Source organism: Podarcis liolepis, assembly GCF_965112155.1.
Source record: "Podarcis liolepis genome assembly, chromosome: 5".
Taxonomy (NCBI): Eukaryota; Metazoa; Chordata; class Lepidosauria; order Squamata; family Lacertidae; genus Podarcis; species Podarcis liolepis.
This window is the reverse complement of record NC_139556.1, coordinates 59,440,661-59,464,311: the sequence shown is the minus strand read 5'-3', so window position 1 is coordinate 59,464,311 and position 23,651 is coordinate 59,440,661. Positions and strand designations below refer to the sequence as shown.

The 23,651-nt window shown below is 40.0% G+C and overlaps 1 protein-coding gene across 3 annotated transcripts in view; it reads right to left on the bottom strand.

Moving 5' to 3' along the window:
* Window positions 1-3,430: 3,430 nt before the first annotated feature.
* SLF2 (SMC5-SMC6 complex localization factor 2) overlaps window positions 3,431-23,651 on the bottom strand; it is a 32,654-nt gene continuing 12,433 nt past the window's right edge. For all 3 annotated transcript variants that reach the window (XM_083505133.1, XM_083505132.1, XM_083505134.1), the window contains exons 6-20: window positions 23,012-23,091; window positions 21,214-21,318; window positions 20,220-20,387; window positions 19,046-19,148; window positions 17,186-17,261; window positions 15,744-15,885; window positions 15,314-15,419; window positions 14,791-14,967; window positions 10,804-10,901; window positions 10,615-10,699; window positions 9,627-9,752; window positions 8,137-8,214; window positions 7,499-7,585; window positions 6,995-7,063; window positions 3,431-5,244 (exon numbers count right to left, since the gene is read on the bottom strand). In XM_083505133.1, coding sequence (XP_083361259.1) covers window positions 5,200-5,244; window positions 6,995-7,063; window positions 7,499-7,585; window positions 8,137-8,214; window positions 9,627-9,752; window positions 10,615-10,699; window positions 10,804-10,901; window positions 14,791-14,967; window positions 15,314-15,419; window positions 15,744-15,885; window positions 17,186-17,261; window positions 19,046-19,148; window positions 20,220-20,387; window positions 21,214-21,318; window positions 23,012-23,091 — 1,545 coding nt within the window. In that variant the 3' untranslated portion in view covers window positions 3,431-5,199. The remainder of the gene's footprint in view (window positions 5,245-6,994; window positions 7,064-7,498; window positions 7,586-8,136; window positions 8,215-9,626; window positions 9,753-10,614; window positions 10,700-10,803; window positions 10,902-14,790; window positions 14,968-15,313; window positions 15,420-15,743; window positions 15,886-17,185; window positions 17,262-19,045; window positions 19,149-20,219; window positions 20,388-21,213; window positions 21,319-23,011; window positions 23,092-23,651) is intronic.

Genomic DNA, 23,651 nt, shown 5'->3' with positions numbered 1-23,651 from the left:
CCCCCCCAAAAATCTAGGTGCGTCTTATAGGCCGGTGCGTCTTATGGGGCGAAAAATACGGTATTTAAACATCTGAGTTGTGCAACATTTACAACATGAGTCCACCACTATTCCACTGCAGCTAAAGTGTGCACAACTACCCTTCGCTCTGTGTCAGACACCAACAACTACAGATTATTTTGTGAAACATTTGTCCATGTTTTCCTTGAAGCTTTGTGAAGGTTGAACGGACCCGCTGCGAGAATGAGCCCACTTGGCCACTCGTCTACTCAAAGATCTGCGGCACCTGTCTTAGACCCGTCTTCCCTGTGCCTGCCATTTCCTCACTTAACGAACTCTTTCCTTCATAAGAACACCTGTTCTAGCATCTTGTTCACAGCAGCCAACCAGATGCCTATGGGAAGCCTGCAAGAGTGCAACAGCACACTCCCCCACTTCTGCCGCTAGCAAATATTCAGAGGCGTCCCACCTCTGATACTGGAGGCAAGAGACAATTTCTCTGCAAAGTCCCTTTTCCGTGAAGTCTTCAGCCTTGCCCAAACAAAAGCTTAACTGTATCTGTTCACTTTTGCCTTTACAAAGAGCCTGCTGGCTCAGGCCAAAGACCCGTCTAGTCCAGCATCCTGTTCTCACAGTGGCCAATCAGATGGGAAGCACGCAAGCAGGACACGAGTCCAACAGCACTCTGCCCAATTGAGATTCCCAGCAACTGGTGTTCAGAGGCATACTGCCTCTGACAGCAGATGTGGGAAATGGCCTTCATAGCTAGTAGCTGTTGATTCCTGCCTCCACCAAGGTCTCACCTGTCTAAATCTAGATGTTAACATACTTGCGGCAAAGGGTTTGATTAATGTTGCCCTAACACCCATCCATTGACATAAAGGTTGGGGTATCTGCAGTCCTCCAGGGTTTGTTGGCTTAGAACTCCCACCCTCTCATGCTGGCTGGGGCTGATGGGAGTCAGACAACATCCAAACTGTTCAGCCCTTTTCTGTTGAAAGTGTGGTATAAGTAATCTTTCACACAAATGAACATGAACAAAACTAGACTATGTCCTCTCTCTCTCCATACCACCACATATACAAGTGTAAACACATACACAGAGAAGCAAATATCTCCTCCGTCAGGGTGGACTATACGGTGTTAAGGCTGGAAAGATTACTATTTAAAGTCTAGCATAGTTCCCACCCCTTCAGCTCATCATGTTGCCACTGCCAGCCTTGAAAGTGTTTTGATATCACACCTATACCAGTGTGACCAGCAGAGTAGTCCAACAAAGCTTCAGGGTCTTCCTCCTTTCCCAAGTTGACGGTGAAGAATACACTGAACTGTGTGGGCCAGGAGTTAAGTGTTTTATTGCCTCAAGACACAAGACAATGCAAACACACTATATACATAAAGTCAAGAGATGCCGGTGCATGATAAACTACACTGCTAAGTACAGTAACACGGTCTTAGAGGTTAAAGAGATCCAAATATAGAGAGGTCCAAGTTTGGAGAGAGTTCTAACACCAACACCATTCCCTACAGTACACCTTGAGTCATGCCAGAGACCTGCGGCCTGGAGCTGTTTCAAAAGGCCCACTGCAGCTGGCATCCTAACCCTGAACAGAAATCGGACATGGGGGAAGGGCAACTCAAGACACAAACCGGTGCAGTTTTACACATATTCCAGAATTCCACCAACAGTCCTTTCCACCAACTGCTGATGCTTTTGCTGAAAGAGAAGATTTTAGACTGTGTGCACATAAACACAAGCAATCAGGAGTAGAGACCAAATGTCCAGCAGCATTAAATTGAAAATTAACTGGTTTTGTAATTGGAAGCTGCTATATTTATATACACTCAAAACCCAAATAAGGAAACAGTGAAGGCTGCACACCAAGAAGCAGAAGAGTGTCATTATGGAAGAGAGGTAAAATCACAGATACAGCTAGAAATGCGACAGGAAGCCCTGTGAAAAAATTGAGTGGGAAAACTAACTAGTATGTCTTTTTCAAGCTTATCTGAGCATTTTTCCAAACTCTTCCGACCAGCTTCATATTTGTTGTTGCTTTGTGGCAGAGGGTACCTTGTTAACTGGCTTTTTTCTCCCCAGCTTCTTTTGTTTTGTGTGAGAATAGAAATTCCCAATATAGGCAATGTTAACAGAGAACTTAATATATCAAACACCACCTTTTATACAAAAAACAATGTAACAATTGGTCTACGTCTGGGATAGCCAATGTAGTACCCTCCAACTCCCATCATCTTAGCCTGGTAACATATGGGTTACTAGTGTAAGTTAAAGGTCCTTCCATAGCTCCCTGGCAATCAGCACTGGAGGTGGGAAGGTGTAGACCAGTCCACTGGGTCATATACTTGTGTGGGTATTCATCCTCATCACCATGGAGTGGAACTTGGAAAAGAACTTGGGAACCTGTGCATTTAAAGAAGCAAACAGATTGGCCACCGAGGGCCTGACCACCCGTATCACTTGATGGAACACCTCTGAATTCAGCTCCTGTTCTGCCTGAGCCAGATGCTCCAGCTAAGCCAATCTGCCCTTTGGTTTGCTGTCCTGCTCAGATGATACGGGTGCAAGATTCTCCTCTGCCCAGCTGAACAGTAAATGAACTTCCTTCAACAGGGTTTGGCAGCTTCTTCCCCTTGGCGGTTTACACATGCCTTCAGTGTCATGTTGTTGACCCAAGCTAAGCTGTGGTCTTGGAGTAAGTCACTCTCAGCTCCAGCCAGCAGATGGAACAACTGGCCTCCTGCACAGACCACTTGCATTAGCTTAGATCAAACAAGCTCCCCAACCCCAGTGGCTCCCATGTGTGGTCACTTGCACCATCCTAGTAAGGTCAGTCACCTCCGCTGTCCTACCCCCCAAAAGGACTGTCAATCTATCACATACATGAACAAGAGACAGAAAGAGAGAGCTGAAGTGGAGATGGGCCTGAAGCTACCTTCATGGAGCAGGCTGGACAATAAACTGGGGAAGGTTGCTGACCCCCACAGAGGACATAAATAAGCCTATTTTGCATTTCCCCACCTTCTGGAGCAAGTGTGAAAAGCAACCCAACTGAGGATATCAACCTCCACTGTAGGGAAAAAAACCACAACACCAACTCCAAATATCTGCTTGGTACATAAACAGTCTTCAGGATCAGCAAGTCATAACAAATTCAAGAGAGCATTTGTAGCCTACCAGTAGCATGCCTGTGTTGCAAGCTGTATTGTCTGGGGGGAAAATGAAATTATTAAGCTAGGTACATGTACAAGGGGAAACTACTGCAAGATGACAAGGTAGCATTTCTGGATTTAATCATTTAAGATGAGATGCGTGCTTCTGTACAGGAGAGGTATGGTGCTCAGGATCTCTTTTGCCTGAGTGTAAGGAATAATGCTGAAATTCATATTCACATATAAATTTTAGAGACACACATGATTATTTTATACTTTATTCTTACTCTTTTGTCTCATTAAAAAAAGTGGTTAAACTGTGACCTGGATAATTCCAAGTGTGTTTGAAAAGTAATACAAATAGTATCTCTTCATATAATACACAGATACAGTAAAGTGGCAAAGAGAGAGCAGGCATATTTGTACTTTATAAAGTCAATGTGAAATGTTTATAAAAAGTTATATATGAGTATATTCAAAAGTACAAATAAACCACAAAGGAGGCTTTTAACTATAGGCCAGGATCCAGAGAAGTATGCACAGTGTGCAGGCACATTAGGGCTTTCCCCATTTTTCTTCTCACTGTAGCCCCTGGCTGGAAAAGCTGCTCCTTTAGGTCAGAGGACCTACCTTCCACAGTAGCTTTTGATGCATCGCAAGGTGCTGCAGGTCAAAGAAAAAACGTCAGTGACGCCCCCACCTGAGCAGAACTGCAATCTCCTTGCACACAGGGCTCTCTGGACACTGGCTGTGGAATGCAGGGTCTGTAAAATACTCCCCATTACAAAAAAGAAATAAAAGAAACTAGTCCCCTTTGAGGTAGCATTTCCCACCCAACTTGTCGGATGTTGGGGTCCAACAAATTCTGAACAGCACTGAAAGTGTGAAATGTTTTGATATAAATTGAGTACAAACTTTCTCCCATTAAAATCAATGACAAAACTCCCATGGATTTAACAGTGCTGAACTGCTCCTTGACTAGCAGTCCATCTTGCTTTATCAATCTATTTTGCATACTTCTGCTTAAAATGCATAAATAGGATTAAACACAATGCCAAAAGTGTCTCCTCATAAAAATCAATTATCTTAGACTTATATTATCTCTACTTCTTTATATTTACATTTTAATTTCTGTTATGATCTCTAACAATTTGTTTATTCACATTTATGGCAGTGCAAGCATTCAGAAAATCTCTCTCCTTATAATTTATTGGCATTAAGACTGAGATGCCCGTGAAATATTCACAGCTACACACAACTCAACTATAGTATCTATACTGGTATGACCAGGAGAATAAACTCTTCTCTGAATTTATTTACATTTCCAAACAAATTAATTCCCCTAACTATTGACTAACAGATCTTTTGTATTAGCATGTAATTTTGATGCATAGTCTAAAACCAAGTATGAACTGCCATTAATCTTTTTAACTTCCTTGAAAACTTAAAACTTGGCTCACTAGGTGGCATTTAAAGACACCCAATTGCTTAGGCAGCTGAATGTGTCTACAGGTGAAAGGCTGCAACACTTGGTACACTTACTTTGAAATAAGCTCCAAAGGAAGCAATGAGATTTGCTTCCAAGTGCATAGAGGACTGTAGCTCAAGTGTTTCCCCCATCACTTTCTAAACACAAGGGTCACTTTAGCACTTCCTGTCCATTCCAAAACAAATACAGCGGTTTCTAAACTTTGCTTCACAGTAGGAAATATACAGTCCTGTCCTTTGGCAAAACGCAACAGATATATTAGAATAGTTCTATTTTATAGTAACAAGCATGACAAAAAATAAAAACTACCCTTACTTTTAAAAATATTAACTCTTTATCAAATCAATCTAAACAGGATAAGACATGTTAAAAGATTCTTAATTACAAACATTGTTCAGTTATTAGGGAAGGACAAAGTAAGAATCATATAAAATATGTGGAAGTGATAGCCAGATTACTGCCATTTTTCTTCTTAGGCCACGCTATAGTCTTCATCCTTTTATTTTCTTGGCCATACTGTCCATTTTGAAATTCTCTTCAATCTATCCATTTGAAGCGTCTGGGACCCAAAAATCATGAATCTGCCCCTACGATAAAAATAAATTGAACTTCAAAATCGGTTTAGACCAAAAAACAAAACTTTAGTTAATTCAATAGCAGCCCTATATAAGATCAAAGACATGTATGTACAGATAACTTGCAATTTATGTACATTCAGCTTTATGTGCTTGGCAAAAATACTAAAAATAAATAAAACGGAGGTGGAAAGGGGGGGGGGGTGTCCAGGAAAAAAACGTTGGCACTCCCACTTGCCACTGAACTCAATGTTCTGACTACACGTGATTTTGGCTCTACATACTATCCCCAGAACGTATCTCCAGTGTAAGTTGAGAGTCAGCTGTATCTATATATTCCAGCACCTGTTTCCACACAGTGGCCAATCAGATGCCTCTAGAAAGCCCATGATGAGGTCATGAAAACAATACAATAGTCCTCTTCGTTTATACTCTGAGTGTGGCATGCTACCTCTGAATCTAGAGGTTTCACATAGCCATCATTCTTCTCCTTGAATCAGTCAAATCCTCTTTTAATGACCACTACCACACTTTAATTCATACCATAGAAATACTTCATTTTGCTTGTCCTAAACCTAATGCAAATAAATTTCATTAGATGGCTCTGAGGGGAGATGCATGAACCCCTTGCTCATTTTTGTTGCCCTTTTCTGCACTTTCCCCAACTTTACTGTATCCTTTCTGAGGTGAAGCGACCAGAACTTTACACAGTATTCCAGATTTGTTCCTTTCCTAATTATCCCTAGTGGCACCTTTCTTGGTCTGTGGTATTCATTGTAGTTGAGCTTCTATTAAATGTGGTTTTTACCAAACTTCTCATTTGAGGCAAGATTCTGCTTTTGAAGTAAAATGTGACCATATTGGACTTCCTTGGCAATTGTCCACTTACATATATGTTGAATTTGGTAGCACTATGGCCACAGTTACCAATTGGTTCGACAACACATATCTCACAGCAGATCCTGGGTGCCACTTTAGGATTAAGTCCAGGGTTGTCACCTTTCTGGCTGGTTACATGTCTTAGGACACAGTCATTTAGGATACCTCCTTGTCACGACTGAAATACACACGCACTCAGTCTATGTGAAGATAACTGAAGCCACACATTACTGCAGCACTTTTTCCTTTGCATGCCTCATTGATTTCCTTCTACATCACAAGATCAGCCTGAGCATTTTGGCCAGGGGAATGACAGTATGTCCCCAGTTCTAAACTAGTTTTGGAGTTCTAGCTTGTTGGAATTTATGTCCTCTTTGACATACAGAGCAACACAGCTTCCAGTTTAAAGGCTTAACTAACTAAGCATTGTAATCTAACTAAGCATTATATTTCTTTTCAGTAAGGCAATTTCTGTCCCTTTGCACGTTTACATTTTCAGCTTGCACAGTGTTAAGATTTCTATGCTTCTAGTCTGATACTTTAGGGCATGCGTGAGTGATGCATTCATCTTTCCAGGCACATCTGCACTAATTTGTTTCTGTAGCCAATGAATTACACTTCATTCTTGAATAATTCCAGGCTGTTACAGAATGGTTTTTAATATATATATAATGCATGCTACATACCCCTCAAGCATTATTTTGACATCCAAACTTCTATTAGCAAATCTATAGAGGTGCTCACCTCTTAGAAAAGCAAACTTATTCATTATAATATGCCACAAAGACACCCTTGCAGAAGTGTCATTACCATTACATTGAAGACTTACAATATTTCTGTAAATCACACAGCAATGTGAAAAGCTGTTTTAACTGCATAGTACCTGAGTAAGCCGAGAACTGTGAATCATTTGTTGCCATTTGCTGTATGTTCTAGCAACTAAGTCTTTTACCTAGAAAGAGAAAACAAACTGATTGAAACCAACTGGGGGAAAGGATGCTTAAGGGTGCAATCCTACATACTCTTACCTGGGAGTAGGCATCATTGAACACAGTGGGGCTTACTTCTGAGTACACAGATGAATCAGATACCTAGGGGTTACATCATCATCTGCTTCAACCTTATTCTCATCAGACCTAAAAATGCAGGACTGAAGTGCACTCTTGCAATTTAATAAAAGTGTGAGAAGCAGCCCTGAAATCAGCATTCAGGAGTCCACAAAAGAAAACCCATGCTCTGGCCAAGATTGGATGTTGGAGTAATGGAAGCAAACTCCTCAAACGTGCAAGGTTACTCATATTTGACTGCATATAAGGAAGGGGGAGCAGAGAGAGTCCTCACAATGACTCTTACCTTCTGGGGATTAAAAAAGTACAAGACTACTCACCTTAGTTTTATAGAACAGTCTAACATCTTCTCTAATATCACATTTTACATGTTTTTCCAAAGTAGTGCAGAGTTTCACCAGCCATTCCTAAATGTGAGATTAAAAGAGTTAATTTTCTCCTGACCAAATGTGTAAATACTGGGGAAAGCATTTCAAAGTGACATCTTCCCTAAAACTTAAGTTATTATCTACATTTTCAGTAATAGTATGATTTTAAAAGTATTAGGTGTTACTTAGAGAGTTATAGTTACATCCTGTCTTTCCAATTATAAAAATCTGTAAGGTGACCAGGTAACTAACAATTTGAACAATAAACACCCCCAAAATAGGCTGTGTATTGGGGAAGGGTATCCTACACTATATAGGGCATTATTGCACCTAGAAAGAAACTAGGAACTCATGTAGCTAAAATGGTTAAAATGTTTACAGAAGATATTTGAGCCTTCATGAGCACAGTTAAATCTAAAAGCAAACCTTTTACCTTGATGAGGAATGTAACCCCAGCCAAAACCAGGAGACCACCATTTCCACGAATTTGTAGTATAAGCACATACACACTAACTTTAATTTATTTCACAACATTTAAATATCACTTGATTGTATTACAATCTCTAAGTGGTTTACAAAAAATTACTTACCCTGTGGTTAGAATTTGTAACCTCAGAATTGCTAGCTTCCCTGACCAAGTGAAGAAGAACATAGGCCAGATAGTATGCCTAGAAAATGAACAGAAAGTATTCAGCCTAGCTCTTAGTAGTAAGGATGCTGCCAACTTCTTTGAGGGGAAAACCAGTTTTCACAAAGAATGCAGTTCAACTTTTGCAGGTGCTCAGTATACCATCAATGCAAGATTACAGCAGATTTACACATTCTGCTCTTAGTAGTCAAATACTTGTGTCTTACCCCTTTCAACTACCCACACAGCAATATAAATTGATTAAGAACTGGTTCTTAAGTAGCAGGTGAAGGAACAAAAATCAACAAAACCTTTAAGATAAACCAGGAGTTAGGTGCAAATATGCCCAGACAAGTAAATCAGTTTATTCACCATTTTTTGAGCAAACAAACTGCAAATATGGGGCATTTACATAGGTATTTGCATCTATAATGCCAGCTTGCAATAAAGAGTCTATGTGTAGTGTGAAAGGCATGTATTCCTGGAATGAGAGCAATTAGTGTTTGCTGAAGCCATAAGTTGTATAGAACACATTTACAAACTTAAGCAGAAGAGTCTATTATAACAAAAAGTTGTATCACACATACTGCCAATTCCTCCCCCCAACATCACACAAACTGGAATCCAGTGTACCACCTACATGGTGGTCACATGTGAACCAGCCCTTGGTAGTATTAAGGACAATTTCCAGCATACAGTGGTGTTTAATGTGACTTTGGTGAATAAACAAAATAAGTAGGCAATAATAAGCCTTTTCTTTATTGTGGCTTTAGGGCTTGGTGTAATACAAGAAAGGTTATTAACACAGCCCAGTCTATACCTCTTGATAGGTCACAGCCCAAAAGCAGGCTTACAAGGCAATATTGTATAGTGCAACATAGGGGAGCTCTCGCCCTGGAGTGTTCCACAAGCTGCAGAGGAATCAGCACCTATGTCAATCTGGGCACTCATTTTAGCAGGAGAAGACACTGTTGGGAAGAGTGACTGATACATCTGTTGTTATCTGGAGTTCACTTTTGGCTCTAAGTGTGAATCAGTTTGATCTTGATAGAGACACGTTTTTTAGGTAGTCTAAAACATGGACAAACTCTGTCCTAATAATTTCTAAAATGAGATTGGCTAAGATAAGCAGTATGTTCTCTGCTGATCTGCTCAGGAGCTTTGTTGATCTGCTGTGGTCAGAGCAAAGAACTTCGAGCATATTATATTATTCTACCCAAAAGGGTAATCAATACAATAAAAAAGTAGTAACTCCCCTGCACACATACACAAAACTTAGCCCTTTCTCTTTTCTCATCCATTCACTTCATCCCACCTTGCCAATGCTTGCCTTCTGAGATATGAGCATCTCTTATACACAAATAACCAACAACTCAATGCCCATCTGGTTCCCAGCCTGCCTTAAGTTTGACCCTGGGACCCTGCTTTTCCAGGAATGGTGTCTGAGATTACCTCCGGTTCATATTGACGAAGAAAAGACTCTTCTTTAAGGCCATCATGGTGTCCCACTGTCTCAGATATTCTCTTTAACAGATTTGAAGGTTTCATATTCACTAGTTCTTTACACAGAAGTGACATCTATGTAATCCCAGGAAGAAAGGGGGGGGGGACAGATTAGAGAGGAGCACAGCTTACTAATACTTCCTGGCTTTTGGCACCATTATGTAGAGAAAGCCTATATCATTTTTAAAGACAAAAGTCTGGAGGATAATTAATGTATGTGATCTCTCCCAAATTTTTATTCATGCTCATGGATCCTGAGAATTATTGGGTTCTAGTTTACTTTGAAGTTACATAAATCAAGACAAACATCTTATTGGGAGTCATCGAGAATAAGAAAGAGAGCAGGAGGGATAGTAACAGCAAGCAGAGTAAAGTTGTACTGATGAGCAGCAGCTCTGGGTGGTAATCCAAACAAGATGGGTGCACATAATTTGAGTTTATTTTATCAAGAAAAGTGACAACATACATTTTAAAAATAGAATAAATATACCAAGACAGCACTGAAGCAACTCAAAAGCTTGCAGAGGAACAGAAGCAGCATGTTCAAAATAGATTAGAGAGGATTTCCCTTAGAACTGATGGATGCTGAAGTCAGCCTCTAAAAAGCAGGAGGAGCTGGACACAATTTGGAACAAACACCTCTTTTAGTTTGCACCTTGAGGCAGCCCTAGGATTGGTAAGAGCAAAAATACTCTGTCCCTGAATGAGGGAAGCCTAGTTATCTCTATGTAAATAGCAAAAACTAGGTTTCCCTTGTTCACAAAAAGGAATACAAAAGGAAAAAGGGGTGAAAGAAAGAAGAGTTCTTCTGGGATTTTATGCCCTCCCAAAGAAAGTCATGCAAGGTGCTTATGATCGTCAATGTCGTTCATGGATTAGTGGAATAAAGGTAACTCTTAAGAACTCAATATATTAATAAAGCAAGTTTGTACAATACCTGCTGGTCATGGCTGCTGGGTATTTTCACATGGGTTTTAAGAAGCTTCAAGATTACTACCAAGCTAAGATGCCTTCTTATTTGTCTGAAACGATAACATTTAAGTAAAGATTATTTTCTACAATGTAGTGGTTTCTCTGTGTGTTTTGAAGTGACATGCAAAGTGAACTGTATTGCAGTGAGGCTTACCTTCCTCGCGTCATCCAGTTTGGGACAAACTGAACCAGCCCTAAGAGATCATGATGGTGGCTGGACAGGTAACTTATTGCACGGCATAACTCAGGCATCTTACAAGCAAAACAAGAGAAACAGTCATTAGTAGCAATTAAGAGCAACTGCAAAAAATCTAAAAGTTTCAATGCAATGCACACAAGAGTCAAAGGCTATCCTTTAAGAATGGTATTGGTGAAGGGGCTTGAATAACTCAGAGAAGCTATGAGCTATGCCGTGCAGGGCCACCCAACATGGACAGGTCATAGAGGAGAGTTTTGACCAAACGTGATCCACCTGGAGCAGGAACTGGCAGGCCACTCCAGTATCCCTGCCAAGAAAACTCCATGGACAAAGACAACAGGCATATAAAAGTTATGACACTGGAAGATGAGCCCCTCAGGTCAGAAGGCATCCAACATGCTACTGAGGAAGAGTGGAGTACAAGTAGATTCAGAGCTAATGAAGCAGCTGGGCCAAAGCTGAAAGGTCGCTTAGTTGCAGATATGCCTGAAAGCGAAAGAAAAGTCCAATGCTGTAAAGAAAAATATTGCATAGGAACTTGGAATGTAAGAACCATGAACCTTGGTAAGCTGGATGTAGTAAAAAATGAGATGGCAAGAATAAATATTTACATCCTGGGTCCATTTAGTGAACTAAAATGGATGGGAATGGGCGAATTCAGCTCAGATGACCATCATATCTACTACTGTAGGCAAGAATCCCGTAAAAGAAATGGAGTGGCCCTCATAGTCAACAAAAGAGTGGTGAAAGCTGTACAGGGATGCAATCTCAAAAATGATAGAATGATCTTGATACGAATCCAAGGCAGACCTTCTAACATCACAGTAATCCAAGTTTATGCACCAACCACTGGTGCTGAAGAAACTGAAATTGACCAATTCTATGAAGACTTATAACACCTTCTAGAAATGATACTAAAGAAGGATGTTCTTCTCATTATAGGGGATTGGAATGTTAAAGTAGGGAATCAAGAGATAAAAGGAACAACTGGCAAGTTTGGCCTTGGAGTTAAAAACGAAGCAGGGCAAAGGCTAATAAGAGTTCTGCCAAGAGAATAAGCTGGTCATCACAAACACTCTTTTCCAACAACACAAGAGATGACTCTACACATGGACATCACCAGATGGGCAGCATCGAAATCAGATTGATTATATTCTCAGCAGCCAAAGATGGAGAAGCTCTATACAGTCAGCAAAAACAAGACCTGGAGCTGACTGTGGCTCAGATCATCAGCTTCTTATAGCAAAATTCAAGCTTAAACTGAAGAAAGTAGGGAAAACCACTGGGCCGATAAGATATAATCTAAATCAAATCCCTTATGAATACACAGTGGAAGTGTGGAACAGGTTTAAGGATTTAGATTTGGTGGACAGAGTGCCTGAAGAACTATGGATGGAGGTTCGTAACATTATACAGGAGGCAGCAACAAAAACCATCCCAATGAAAAGGAAATGCAAGAAAGCAAAGTGGCTGTCCAACGAGGCCTTACAAATAGCGGGGGAGAGAAGGCAAGCAGAATGCGAGGGAGATAGTGAAAGATAGAGGAAATTGAATGCAGTTTTCCAAAAAATAGCAAGGAGAGACAAAAAGGCCTTCTTAAACAAGCAATGCAAAGAAATAGAGGAAAACACTAGAATGGGAAAAACCAGAGATCTGTTCAAGAAAATTGGAGTTATGAAAGGAACATTTCGTACAAAGATTACCATAATAAATGGCAAAAGTGGTAAGGACCTAACAGAAGCAGAAGACATCAAGAAGAGGTGGCAAGAATACACAGAGGAATTATACCAGAAAGATATGGATGTGTCGTACACCCCAGGTAGTGTGGTTGCTTACCTTGAGCCAGACATCCTGGAGAGTGAAGTCAAATGGGCCTTAGAAAGCACTGCTAATAACAAGGCCAGTGGAAATGATGATATTCCAGCTGAATTATTTAAAATTTTAAAAGATGCTGCTGCTATACTCAATATGCCAGCAAGTTTGGAAAACTCAGCAGTGGCCAGAGGATTGGAGAAGATCAGTCTACATCCCAATCCTAAAGAAGGGCAGTGTCAAAGAATGCTCCAACTACTGCACAACTGCACTCATTTCACATGCTAGCAAGGTTATGCTTAAAATTCTACAAGGCAGGCTTAAGAAGTATGTGGACCGAGAACTCCCAGAAGTGCAAGCTGGATTTCGAAGGGGCAGAAGAACCAGAGAACAAATTGCAAACATGCGCTGGATTATGGAGAAAGCTAGAGAGTTCCAGAAAGACATCTACTTCTGCTTCATTGACTATGCAAAAGCCTTTGACTGTGTCGACCACAGAAAACTATGGCAAGTTCTTAATGAAATGGGAGTGCCTGATCACCTCATCTGTCTCCTGAGAAATCTCTATGTGGGACAAGAAGCTACAGTTAGAACTGGATATGAGAAGAAGAAGAAGAAGAGTTTGGATTTGATACCCCACCTTTCACTCCCCTTCAGGAGTCTCAAAGCGGCTAACATTCTCCTTTCCCTTCCTCCCCCACAACAAACACTCTGTGAGGTGAGTGGGGCTGAGAGACTTCAGAGAAGTGTGACTGGCCCAAGGTCACCCAGCAGCTGCATGTGGAGGAGCGGAGACGCGAACTCGGTTCCCCAGATTACGAGACTACCGCTCTTAACCACTACACCACACTGGCTCTCTGATTGGAACACTGGAACAACTGATTGGTTCAAAATTGGGAAAGGAGTACGACAAGGCTGTATATTGTCTCCCTGCTTATTTAACTTATATGCAGAATTCATCATGCGAAAGGCTGGGCTGGATGAATCCCAAGCCGGAATTAAGATTGCTGGAAGAAATATCAACAACCTCAGATATGCAGATGACACAACCTTGATGGCAGAAAGTGAGGAGGAATTAAAGAACCTTTTAATGAGGGTGAAAGAGGAGAGCGCAAAATATGCTCTGAAGCTCAACATCAAAAAAACGAAGATCATGGCCACTGGGCCCATCACCTCCTGGCAAACAGAAGGGGAAGAAATGGAGGCAGTGAGATTTTACTTTCTTGGGCTCCATGATCACTGCAGATGGTGACAGCAGTCACGAAATTAAAAGACGCCTGCTTCTTGGGAGAAAAGCAATGGCAAACATAGAGAGCATCTTAAAAAGCAGAGAACTTGCCGACAAAGGTCCGTATAGTTAAAGCTATTGTTTTCCCAGTAGTAATGTATGGAAGTGAGAGCTGGACCATAAAGAAGGCTGATCGCCAAAGAATTGATGCTTTTGAATTATGGTGCTGGAGGAGACTCTTGAGAGTCCCATGGACTACAAGAAGATCAAACCTATCCATTCTTAAGGAAATCAGCCCTGAGTGCTCACTGGAAGGACAGATTGTGAAGCTGAGGCTCCAATACTTTGGCCACCTCATGAGAAGAGAAGACTCCCTGGAAAAGACCCTGATGTTGGGAAAGATGGAGGGCACAAGGAGAAGGGGACGACAGAGGATGAGATGGTTGGACAGTGCTCTCGAAGCTACCAGCAGGAGTTTGACCAAACTGCGGAAGGCAGTGGAAGACAGGAGTGCCTGGCATGCTCTGGTCCATGGGGTCACGAAGAGTCGGACACGACTAAACGACAACAACATGTTATGGGATACAATAATGCGCTCTTGTAATATCTATGCTTACTTTTGAGATAAAAATTGATTACCATGTTATCTTCACTGCCACTGTAGCTGCAGTTTAACACATCTACTACTTCTTAGACAAAAAAGACTATTTCAAATCAGTGTCTCCAATACAAGTAGTATTTATCAGCAAATGACTGGAATTCTAAAGTATTATATTTCTTTTGGAGCTCAACCAAAGCAGCAGTTCCCTCAAGGCATGGCTAAACACACAAATTCTGGAGGTTTTGGCAAAATTAAGCTCAATTTTACACAGATTACACTAAACACTTATTGATGCAGTTACCTTGGTATCCCACTCTCTGATATTTTCCAGTAGTTTTATAACAAGGCACTCCAAGTCCACTAGGGGAAATTGTTTCAGCTCTTTTGCCAAACTCAGTTTAAGCAGCAGCAACAGCAACATAAATATTTCTTTGTCCGTGTAACCTTCTGGGTACATGCTTATACAGAGCCGCAGAAACTTAAGGGGAGAAATGAGATGATAATAAAACTTCTTTTTTAAGCAATATTGAATCTAATCTCAGTTGTGTATTACAAGTGCAGACAGTGTTTATTCCTTTGATGTGAAACTTACTAGGTTTGTCTGTCCTTGAACCTATCAGGGGTCAATTTCTGTTAACTACCAATAAGAAACATACTGCTCATTGAAAGAACGTTCTTTTTTAAAACCTTTAACAGTCAAGATCAACCAGCTACTAAGTTTAGCTGTCCAAGTGAATCATGACTATCACCAGCAATCACCACATATGCTTCTCTTATACAAGAAAACTTTCAAAAACAGAAAAAGGAGTGGGGGACTCTCTCACCTTGGACATATTGCAAAGGTTGGTGTCTATTAGATGAAAGATAGGAACCGAGTTTCCAAAGATGTCTCCGCTTGGTTTTTTCTGTATAGTCTCATGCATTTCAGATCTAGCAAAAATGGATTTCCCCCATTAAATTTATTACACTTTGGCAAAACGAACTACTATAAAAAGCTCTGCCTTGGCACATTTGTAGGACGTTATAGAACATAAAACTTAGAATGTTGTTTAATTTGAGTCTTCATCTTGAGGTCTCAGGACAGAGGAAAATATGTATCAGGGGACAAAAAAAGATAATAAAATCACAGCATGAAATACCTACTTAAATGCAAACCACAGAAACATACTAATCGGAACCTTACAAAAGTAGCAAATATTTCTATGGTTCCCTAATGAATCCATTGAAAAAACTGATATGATGCTAAACACTTACATTATATCATCCTCAGAAAAGTTAGGTTGAAAATCTTGCAGAGGAAACAGTGCACTGAAAGGAACACCCATATTCAGTAGCACAGTTGCTATATCAAATATTGATGGAATCCATGGCCTTGGCTGGTCGTTGCTAGCTGAAGCTGCAGAGAGATAACACTTGGCTATTTATTCCCAAACCAGAGGAACAGAAAGCACAATGAGCATACCAGTGCTAATGTATGGAGTTCCCTCAGACATGAGCTCTGCTTTAAGTAGTTTATGAAGATAGCGGAGGAGACTCAATAGCATTAAGTAAACAGCAGAATGCAACTTGAGCATGGTATGTTCTTTGGGACACTGTAGCGTTTTCTAAGGCAAAGGGTACTATTTTAATATTTTCCCACCACACTTGTACACCTGTGCTACAAAAGCACAATCCTCTTCAAAGCAGCAAATAAGCTGTCAGTGTGATTAACCTGGGAAAGATGGCAGAAAATATATAAGCATATCAACACAGAAAAGATACAGAAATATTTATATAGTCTGTACTGGTCATGGTCTCATAATATACCATATTTTTCCGTGTATAAGACTAGATTTTTAAAGCAAAAAATTAGGTTTAAAATTGTCGTCTTATACACAGGTAGTGCTAAGGGGTGTTTTCCTAATTTGGAGTCCCCAAAAACAGGGGGCATCTTATACATGGGGGCGTCTTATACACTGAAAAATACGGTAGTTTGTTTTTTTATCTCAACTTATCAAGACATACAACGCGATTTCCTTGTAAATGCACATCCTCATCCCCACATGAATATAGCTCTACTGCTACTTCAGTGGTAAATATTTTGTACCAGAAGAAGGGTGTGTGAACAAGGCTTAGGGTGAGATCCTACAACTGGCATTTGGTGGCTGAAGAGGCCTTATATGGCAGTTTAGATGCTGCTTAATTGGTGAAGAGGAAGGCTCCCCAGCATGCCCGTAGAAAATACAGCCTGAAACAGGGTATTCCAAGGACAGCTGAGGATTTGCAGAATCCTAAGACCCCTCATTCCCAATACTCTCCCAAAAGCTATCCAAGCCCTAGAACTGGCAAGTTTATTCTTTCCCATCTACCACAACTGGAAGAAAAATGTCAGAAGAAAAATTAAGAAAAGCAGGCCTTCCCACCATTCCCCGATTGCAGTGAGCCAGAAGGGCTTAGGAAGTGGCTGAATCTTCATCACCAGATTGCTGTGCCTAACAAGGAACCTTGTGAGCCACATTAAACTAAAAATAATTCTATTAGATGGTAAAACAACCAAATTACATTTGAATGAATTATGTGAAAAGTGAGAAGACTGTTGCAGGACTTTGTGTCAATGTGTAAAAACTACAAGTTCTTCCCAATGGGTAAAAATTACAAGTTCTTCCCAATGTGTAAAAACTACAAGTTCTTCCTGAACTTTAGTTTCAAATACTCACCAGTTTTAATTGTTAATGACATCAACATATCCAAAATCTTTCTTGACAATGAACTGTCTGGATGAATTGACATCATCTGTTTAATTGAAACAAAACTGAAGGTCATCTAAGACAATTAGAACTTTTGCATATTCAGTATTCTTGCATTGTGATGAAGAATTACTGAAATACAGTACAAATGCGATCTGATGTGCCAGAAATGTGAATCAGTCTTACTAGCTAAGAATAGTGTTGATCAATGCAAGTAAGAATAACCATTGCTGCTCTAGTTTTGGTCTTTTAAATATTCTTCCAATTTGCTATACAAGGGGGAAAGCGAAGGCAGCACTCTTAAATCCTTGACTTCCAAACTGAAAGATATCCTGGGTATTTCCTGGGGACAAATATTCAGGCCCATAAAGTTTATACATAATGAACTTAAGAAGTTAAGTGTAAGCTTGATAAAGGACAAGAGAGTGGGAGAAAATAATAGGCTAACTTCTTTAAAAAGAATGGATGGCAGAAAACACCTGCTCACAAAAGCTAGAAGGAATCATTTGACAATTTTCAGATGCATTTGATAGCATATTACAAAATCAAACACTTCTAAGAAGAATTTATTTCAATACAAGACCTGAAAGGTAATGGTGCTCTAGTGTCTGTCACTGGCTAGGAGATCATTGGGAGGTTGCATCTCTTCTTGCACAGGAAGGATATGATAGCAATGGGAAGACCAGCCTGGCCACAGAATGAGCAGCTAATGGGAGCTTGTTTTACTTTCCCAGCCAAATAGAACTCTGTTCCAGGCACCCGTTTCTCTGGGATTACAAAAGGAAAGGAAAGGATGCTCTGGATTCTGCTACAAATTGGCTTATAATCAAAATGTGGGGCATAAATCTTTAAACAAAACTGCAATTCTGCCAGATCTGCAAGTCTTAAGAGAGCCATCCTAAAAAGACTCCAGCCACACAGAATATTCTCCATCTTTACCTTCCTATTTAGCTCAAGTACCTCCAATCTATCTACTGTGAAGGCTCAGGAAGTTCAAATCGCAAAACTTTCTTTTGCAAAAGGAGTTAAGGTTTGGCTTTTTTAGGGATGTCTGAAGTCAATCATATACTGCAATAGTCCATTTCATCCCATGTCTTCCCTTGTGTAAACTATTTTGGTATGTCAGTAAAGATACAATAGGCTTTCAAATCTGATCCCCTTTCCTGAGGAGAATACAGCTTTGGTGTACAGAGTCAAACCTCAGCTCCCGAACGCCTCCATTTCGGCTCCCGAATGCCAAAAACCCAGAAGTAAATGCTCCAGTTTTTGAACGTTTCCCGGAAGCTGAACATCTGACGCAGCTTCTGCTTGAGTGCAGGAAGCTCCTCCAACCAATCGGAAGCCGCACCTCGGTTGTCGAACATTTCTGAAGCCAAATGGGCTTCCGGAACAGATTAGGTTCAACAACTGAGGTTTAACTGTACTTATGGCATCCTTCCTATGACTCGTGAAACAGTGCCAGTATGGAGAGAAATAATAGCCTGGAGGTTGCTGGCAGTGGAGAGAAGAGGTAAGCAAGTGATCAACATGAAATGCAAGGCATTTCACATTTCTGACATTAAGTGGCTAGTTTAAAAGTGTGCTCACACTTCCTAAATTAGATAGGAGTTAATGCAGAATGAATTGTAACTGAAGAACTATTTTATATGCCAGATCTTTAATTCTCAGAATTTACCAACAGCTCATGCTCCAGGAACCAGGGAGTGTGTGCATGCAGAACATGAGCAATCTAGAAAGCTAAACTGTAAGGTATAAACTAACTGAAGTTCAGTCTAATAAGGCTTCCGGATTCATGATATCTAATGCAACATTAAATAAGATGCATCTTACCCGAAACATCCATTTTAAAATGGGAACAGGACATGGAGAACTGTAGTAAGCTGACAGAAGCAAGCCTTCAGAGATTACAAAAAGCTGCTGTGTTATTCCAGATCTGCAGAAAGAACCACCAAGAATCACTTTCATGTTTTCAAAGTTAACCTGTGTATTAAATCTCAGATTTAAAGAACCATACCTGAAACAATAAAAACTATCAGGTGTAAGGAAACTAAGGGTGGGATTCACCTAATCAGCCCCTCCAGTGGCAGCCCTGCACAAGGATTTCTACTTGTTCAGTGGTGCTTCTCCCCCCTTCCCCACAAATTGGTTCAGAGGGGTCAGGAGAAACCCACCCCCAACAGCATTTGGTGGAGGAAAGGATTGCTCCATCTGGCAAACTGCAATGCTTGCACAGACTGAACCACAAGAGGACAGTGTTGAATTCTACCCAATAACAGAGGATTGAGAGTGTCATTTGAGAATTGCAGTGTCATTTGAGAGACGCATAGGAAATTCTTGCACAAGCGTATGATGGCCAACTACTGCTGCCTTTGCTAACAGATTGACATATGATGCAAGTGAAGCTTACACCAAATCAGATGCAAGAATAACTAGGCTTGTTGAAAAGTGGTACACAGTATTTTTCATGACTAAAAGGTAAACTGAGCTCTCTCTCTCTCTATATATATATATATTTGAAAGAAAATATATATACATATAAAACATAACGATTTCAAACATTAAAGTACAGGGTTCTTATGAACGCTTAGACCTCCTTCCCTACCTCCATAGGTTCCATTTTAAAAATTAGATTTACTGCATCTTTACTCTTATCTAACTATTATATAACCATATTTACCATTAAAACAATTCCACATTACAGTACAAGTGTCTTTACATCCCTGCCAAAGATTTTAATTGTTTACAGTGGTCTTTTAAGTAAATTACAAACTGATCACTTAAAACAGGCACCACAAGGTTGACTGATACATTTCACTAAACACAACCTCTAATTCCGAAACTTGTCTAATTTGCAGAGATTAATAAGGGTAGCAAGCATACATTAGGGACAGAAGACTCTTTGATTTTGGCAAACTACCAACTTGCATGCATAGCTATCCATACAAATGATATTTTGCTAGTATGATACTTTAAGAAAATGGACATTACTAAAAACCATCCTTACCCGAGAATATATTTTTCAATGGGATTTTGAGGATGAAACCCAGAATTCCTCAAATCAAGGTTAAGATGACTGAAGATTTTCCCAGTATGTACTACATGAAATATATTTTCTCCTGGGTGCTGGTCAGGAATAGCATCACTGATTAATGCAAATCTTTCTAAAAATTCTCTGTAACACAAAATTACATCTGTAATGTATAATCCTTAAAGTCTGTTTATTGAACGATTATCCCACACATTTATCCACTTAGAGCAAGAGCAGCCAACATCATGTCCAAAAGATGCTGTTAGATTCCAACTCCCATCAGAGCCAGCCAGCATAGCCAATGGTCAGACATGATGGGATTTGCAATACATGACCTAAGTCATAGTTCACTTAACTATGACTTAGGTCATGTATTGCAAATCCCATCATGTCTGACCATTGGCTATGCTGGCTGGCGGGGGGGGGGGACATGGAAAGTCCTGGACATGATCCCACTCCCCTACTGCGCAGGAGAGTGCAAAGTCCATTTTTACTTTAGAATAATCCACAGTTCTAGGTTACTTCTGAACTCATTGAACTGGGATTTGTTCTAACCAAAGTTAGATAAACCAGGATATGATATGAGATTTGATTTGTTTTAAACAAACCACTATCTCTTAAAGTCTTTATCAAATGCAGAACTATGGTTTGAACTAAAGTGAAAGTTTTCACTCATCATCTCAAACACAAAGGAGGAGGAAGGGAGCACAAGACCCAGAGATTTGCTCTGATGGTTCCTGATAACCACGCTGAAACATGATTTATGACAGTAAATCATCTGAACCAGGCCATGGCCTAACACTACAACTGCCAATCATGTATACAGGATATAAATGATGAATAAGAGTGGACCCTAGAGAGAAATTAAAGAAATTTTTTGGAAAGCCAGTAGAAGGGTAGATTACAGTGGTCAATGAGACAAACAGTATTTCATTGAGTATAATCACAAGAAAAGGATTAATTAGAAGACCTGTGTTCTGCAGACAGTTCACCATCATCAGAGTCTTCTTCATGTTGACAATTTATTGGAACTTCCCATTTGACTTGCTGTAACTGCTTCTCTAGTTCATCTATCCTGTAATGCATAGAAGGGTGTTTAAAAAGAACCTTGGCCTCTGATTATAACAGCACATCTTAGAGCAAGTTTAAATATTGGCATGTTTCCTCTCTTATAAACAGGCACCTGGTATTTCTGTTTGTTACTGGAGTTAGAAAAAGCAACATAGAGCAAATTGCTAAAATTCATTGACATGTCCTTTTTGCTATTAAAATGTTATTTCATAATAATAATAATAATAATAATAATAATAATAATAATAATAATAAATTTTATTTATATCCCGCCCTCCCCAGCCGAAGCTGGGCTCAGGGCGGCTAACAACAATCAAAATAGCTCAACATTCTAAAACATTCATTATAAAATTAATTAAATCAAATTAAAATCAAATTAATGGCAACCATCAAGCAAAATTTTGTGCAGATTGCCAGAGGAGGGGGTCAGGCTGCGCCCTGACAAAAGGCCTGGTGGAACAGCTCTGTCTTGCAGGCCCTGCGGAAGGATGTCAGGTCCTGCAGGGCCCTAGTCTCTTGTGACAGAGCGTTCCACCAGATTGGAGCCGCGGCCGAGAAGGCCCTGGCTCTAGTTGAGGCCAGCCTAACCTCTCTGAGGCCTGGGATCTTTAGGGTGTTTTTATTTGCAGACCGTAAATTTCTCTGTGGGACATACCAGGAATCAATAGATTCATATGTATTCTTTGTACAAACTCTGCAGTAAGCCGGTGTAGACAGTGTGGTACCCTCCTGATGTTCTGGACTACAACTCCCATCAACCACAGCAGAGCATGATCAGTGGTCAGGATTCAACCAACCAAGCAATTACAATGAATGCCAATTGCCCCAGGACCAGTTAAATGGCATGCTAGCTCCCTCTCTCTCCACTGCCAATGATTTGTTGATGTAGCCGTACTATCTTACATACCTTTCCTGATCCTATAAACTTCAGACCAGTTCTCATGTAACTCCATACTACCATAAAAAAGCAACATAGCACTATGGCAGCTGCAGCACAGTTCTCTTCTGGTCATAAAAGTGTAGGCTTTTAGAACCAGAAAAGATCCACATGCACTGATACTTGAGCACTGATTTTTCCCTATAGGAAACAGCAAATTTAGGCTGTCTAGGTTTTAAAGGTCAGGACAGTCAATAGGATCTCTACTACAATGGCATGGAGGAAAGAATGGTGGATGGAAATAGTAGATGGCATGTGAGGAACTAACTTCAAATATTCCCGCTTTTTAAGGCTGATAAGATTTGAAGAAGCCCAGTAACCACTAGAAACCCTGTAACATTAAGCAGGCTTCTAGAACAAGTGTTTTCATGGCTTTCATCAAATTATGTATTGATGCATTGAAAACCATCTCATATTTTAAATTCAACAAGTTCAAAATGAAGACAACTACAAAAAAAGACTATAACTTAAGGTAGAAATGGGGACCCTTGCAGATAGGAAGATACTTATCCGTTAGTTTCTGATGGATTAGAAGATGATTTTCATAGTGCAAAACTAAACAAACAATGCTAATTTTATGTAACTTCAACTCTTTTCTCATGCCATATATGGGGAGAAATAGCCTGCTACTAAGTGAAAGGTGAGTATATTCATTGCAAGCAATACCAACAAGGGTGTCGTATCATTGTTCAACATAATGTTTATGGAGGGTGATCCTAAATTGCATTACTAGGGATAGGAAACACACAGGCATACATACCTTCTGAATGCTTCCTTCTCCTTCAAGATATCCTCCAGGTGATTCATGTAATGGACATTTTTAACAGAAGGTGTGAAAAGCTGAAACAAAGAGTGAAAATTAAAAATATAAGTATTTTTGTTCCATTAGCTACCACTACTTTGCATGTTCTCAATCACCATTTAGATTAAGGAAAATATTGAAACTAGGAAAAATACAAAAAGTAAGTAAGTGGTACATCCTCTATTGCAAAGACCACACTGCTTCTTTTTAGCTAGGAAACCACCACAGGTTCCCAAAATGTATAGGTGCAATAAAACAGATAGGTGCCATCTTCACATGGGCAATACAAACTCTCTCTAGTAATATAGATTTTCTGGAAGATTTTGAATTGGCAATTTTCCTGGGATATTTTCTATTTCCTGAAAATTGATGGAGATCTGAGCTAATTTGACTTATTTACTTTTTTTCAGAAATGTCCACTTAACTCAGCCATCTGTCTGTGGCTCTGATTAGGAGCTAAGGTAACCAAAACACATGAACCAAGCCTGGATGCAGACTTGAGAAAATATAACATAGCCTTTCTGTTTGTAAAGAGGAAGGGCATACACTCAGGTAGCAGAAACAGCAGCTGTGACTTCTCAACATGTCATAATACCCA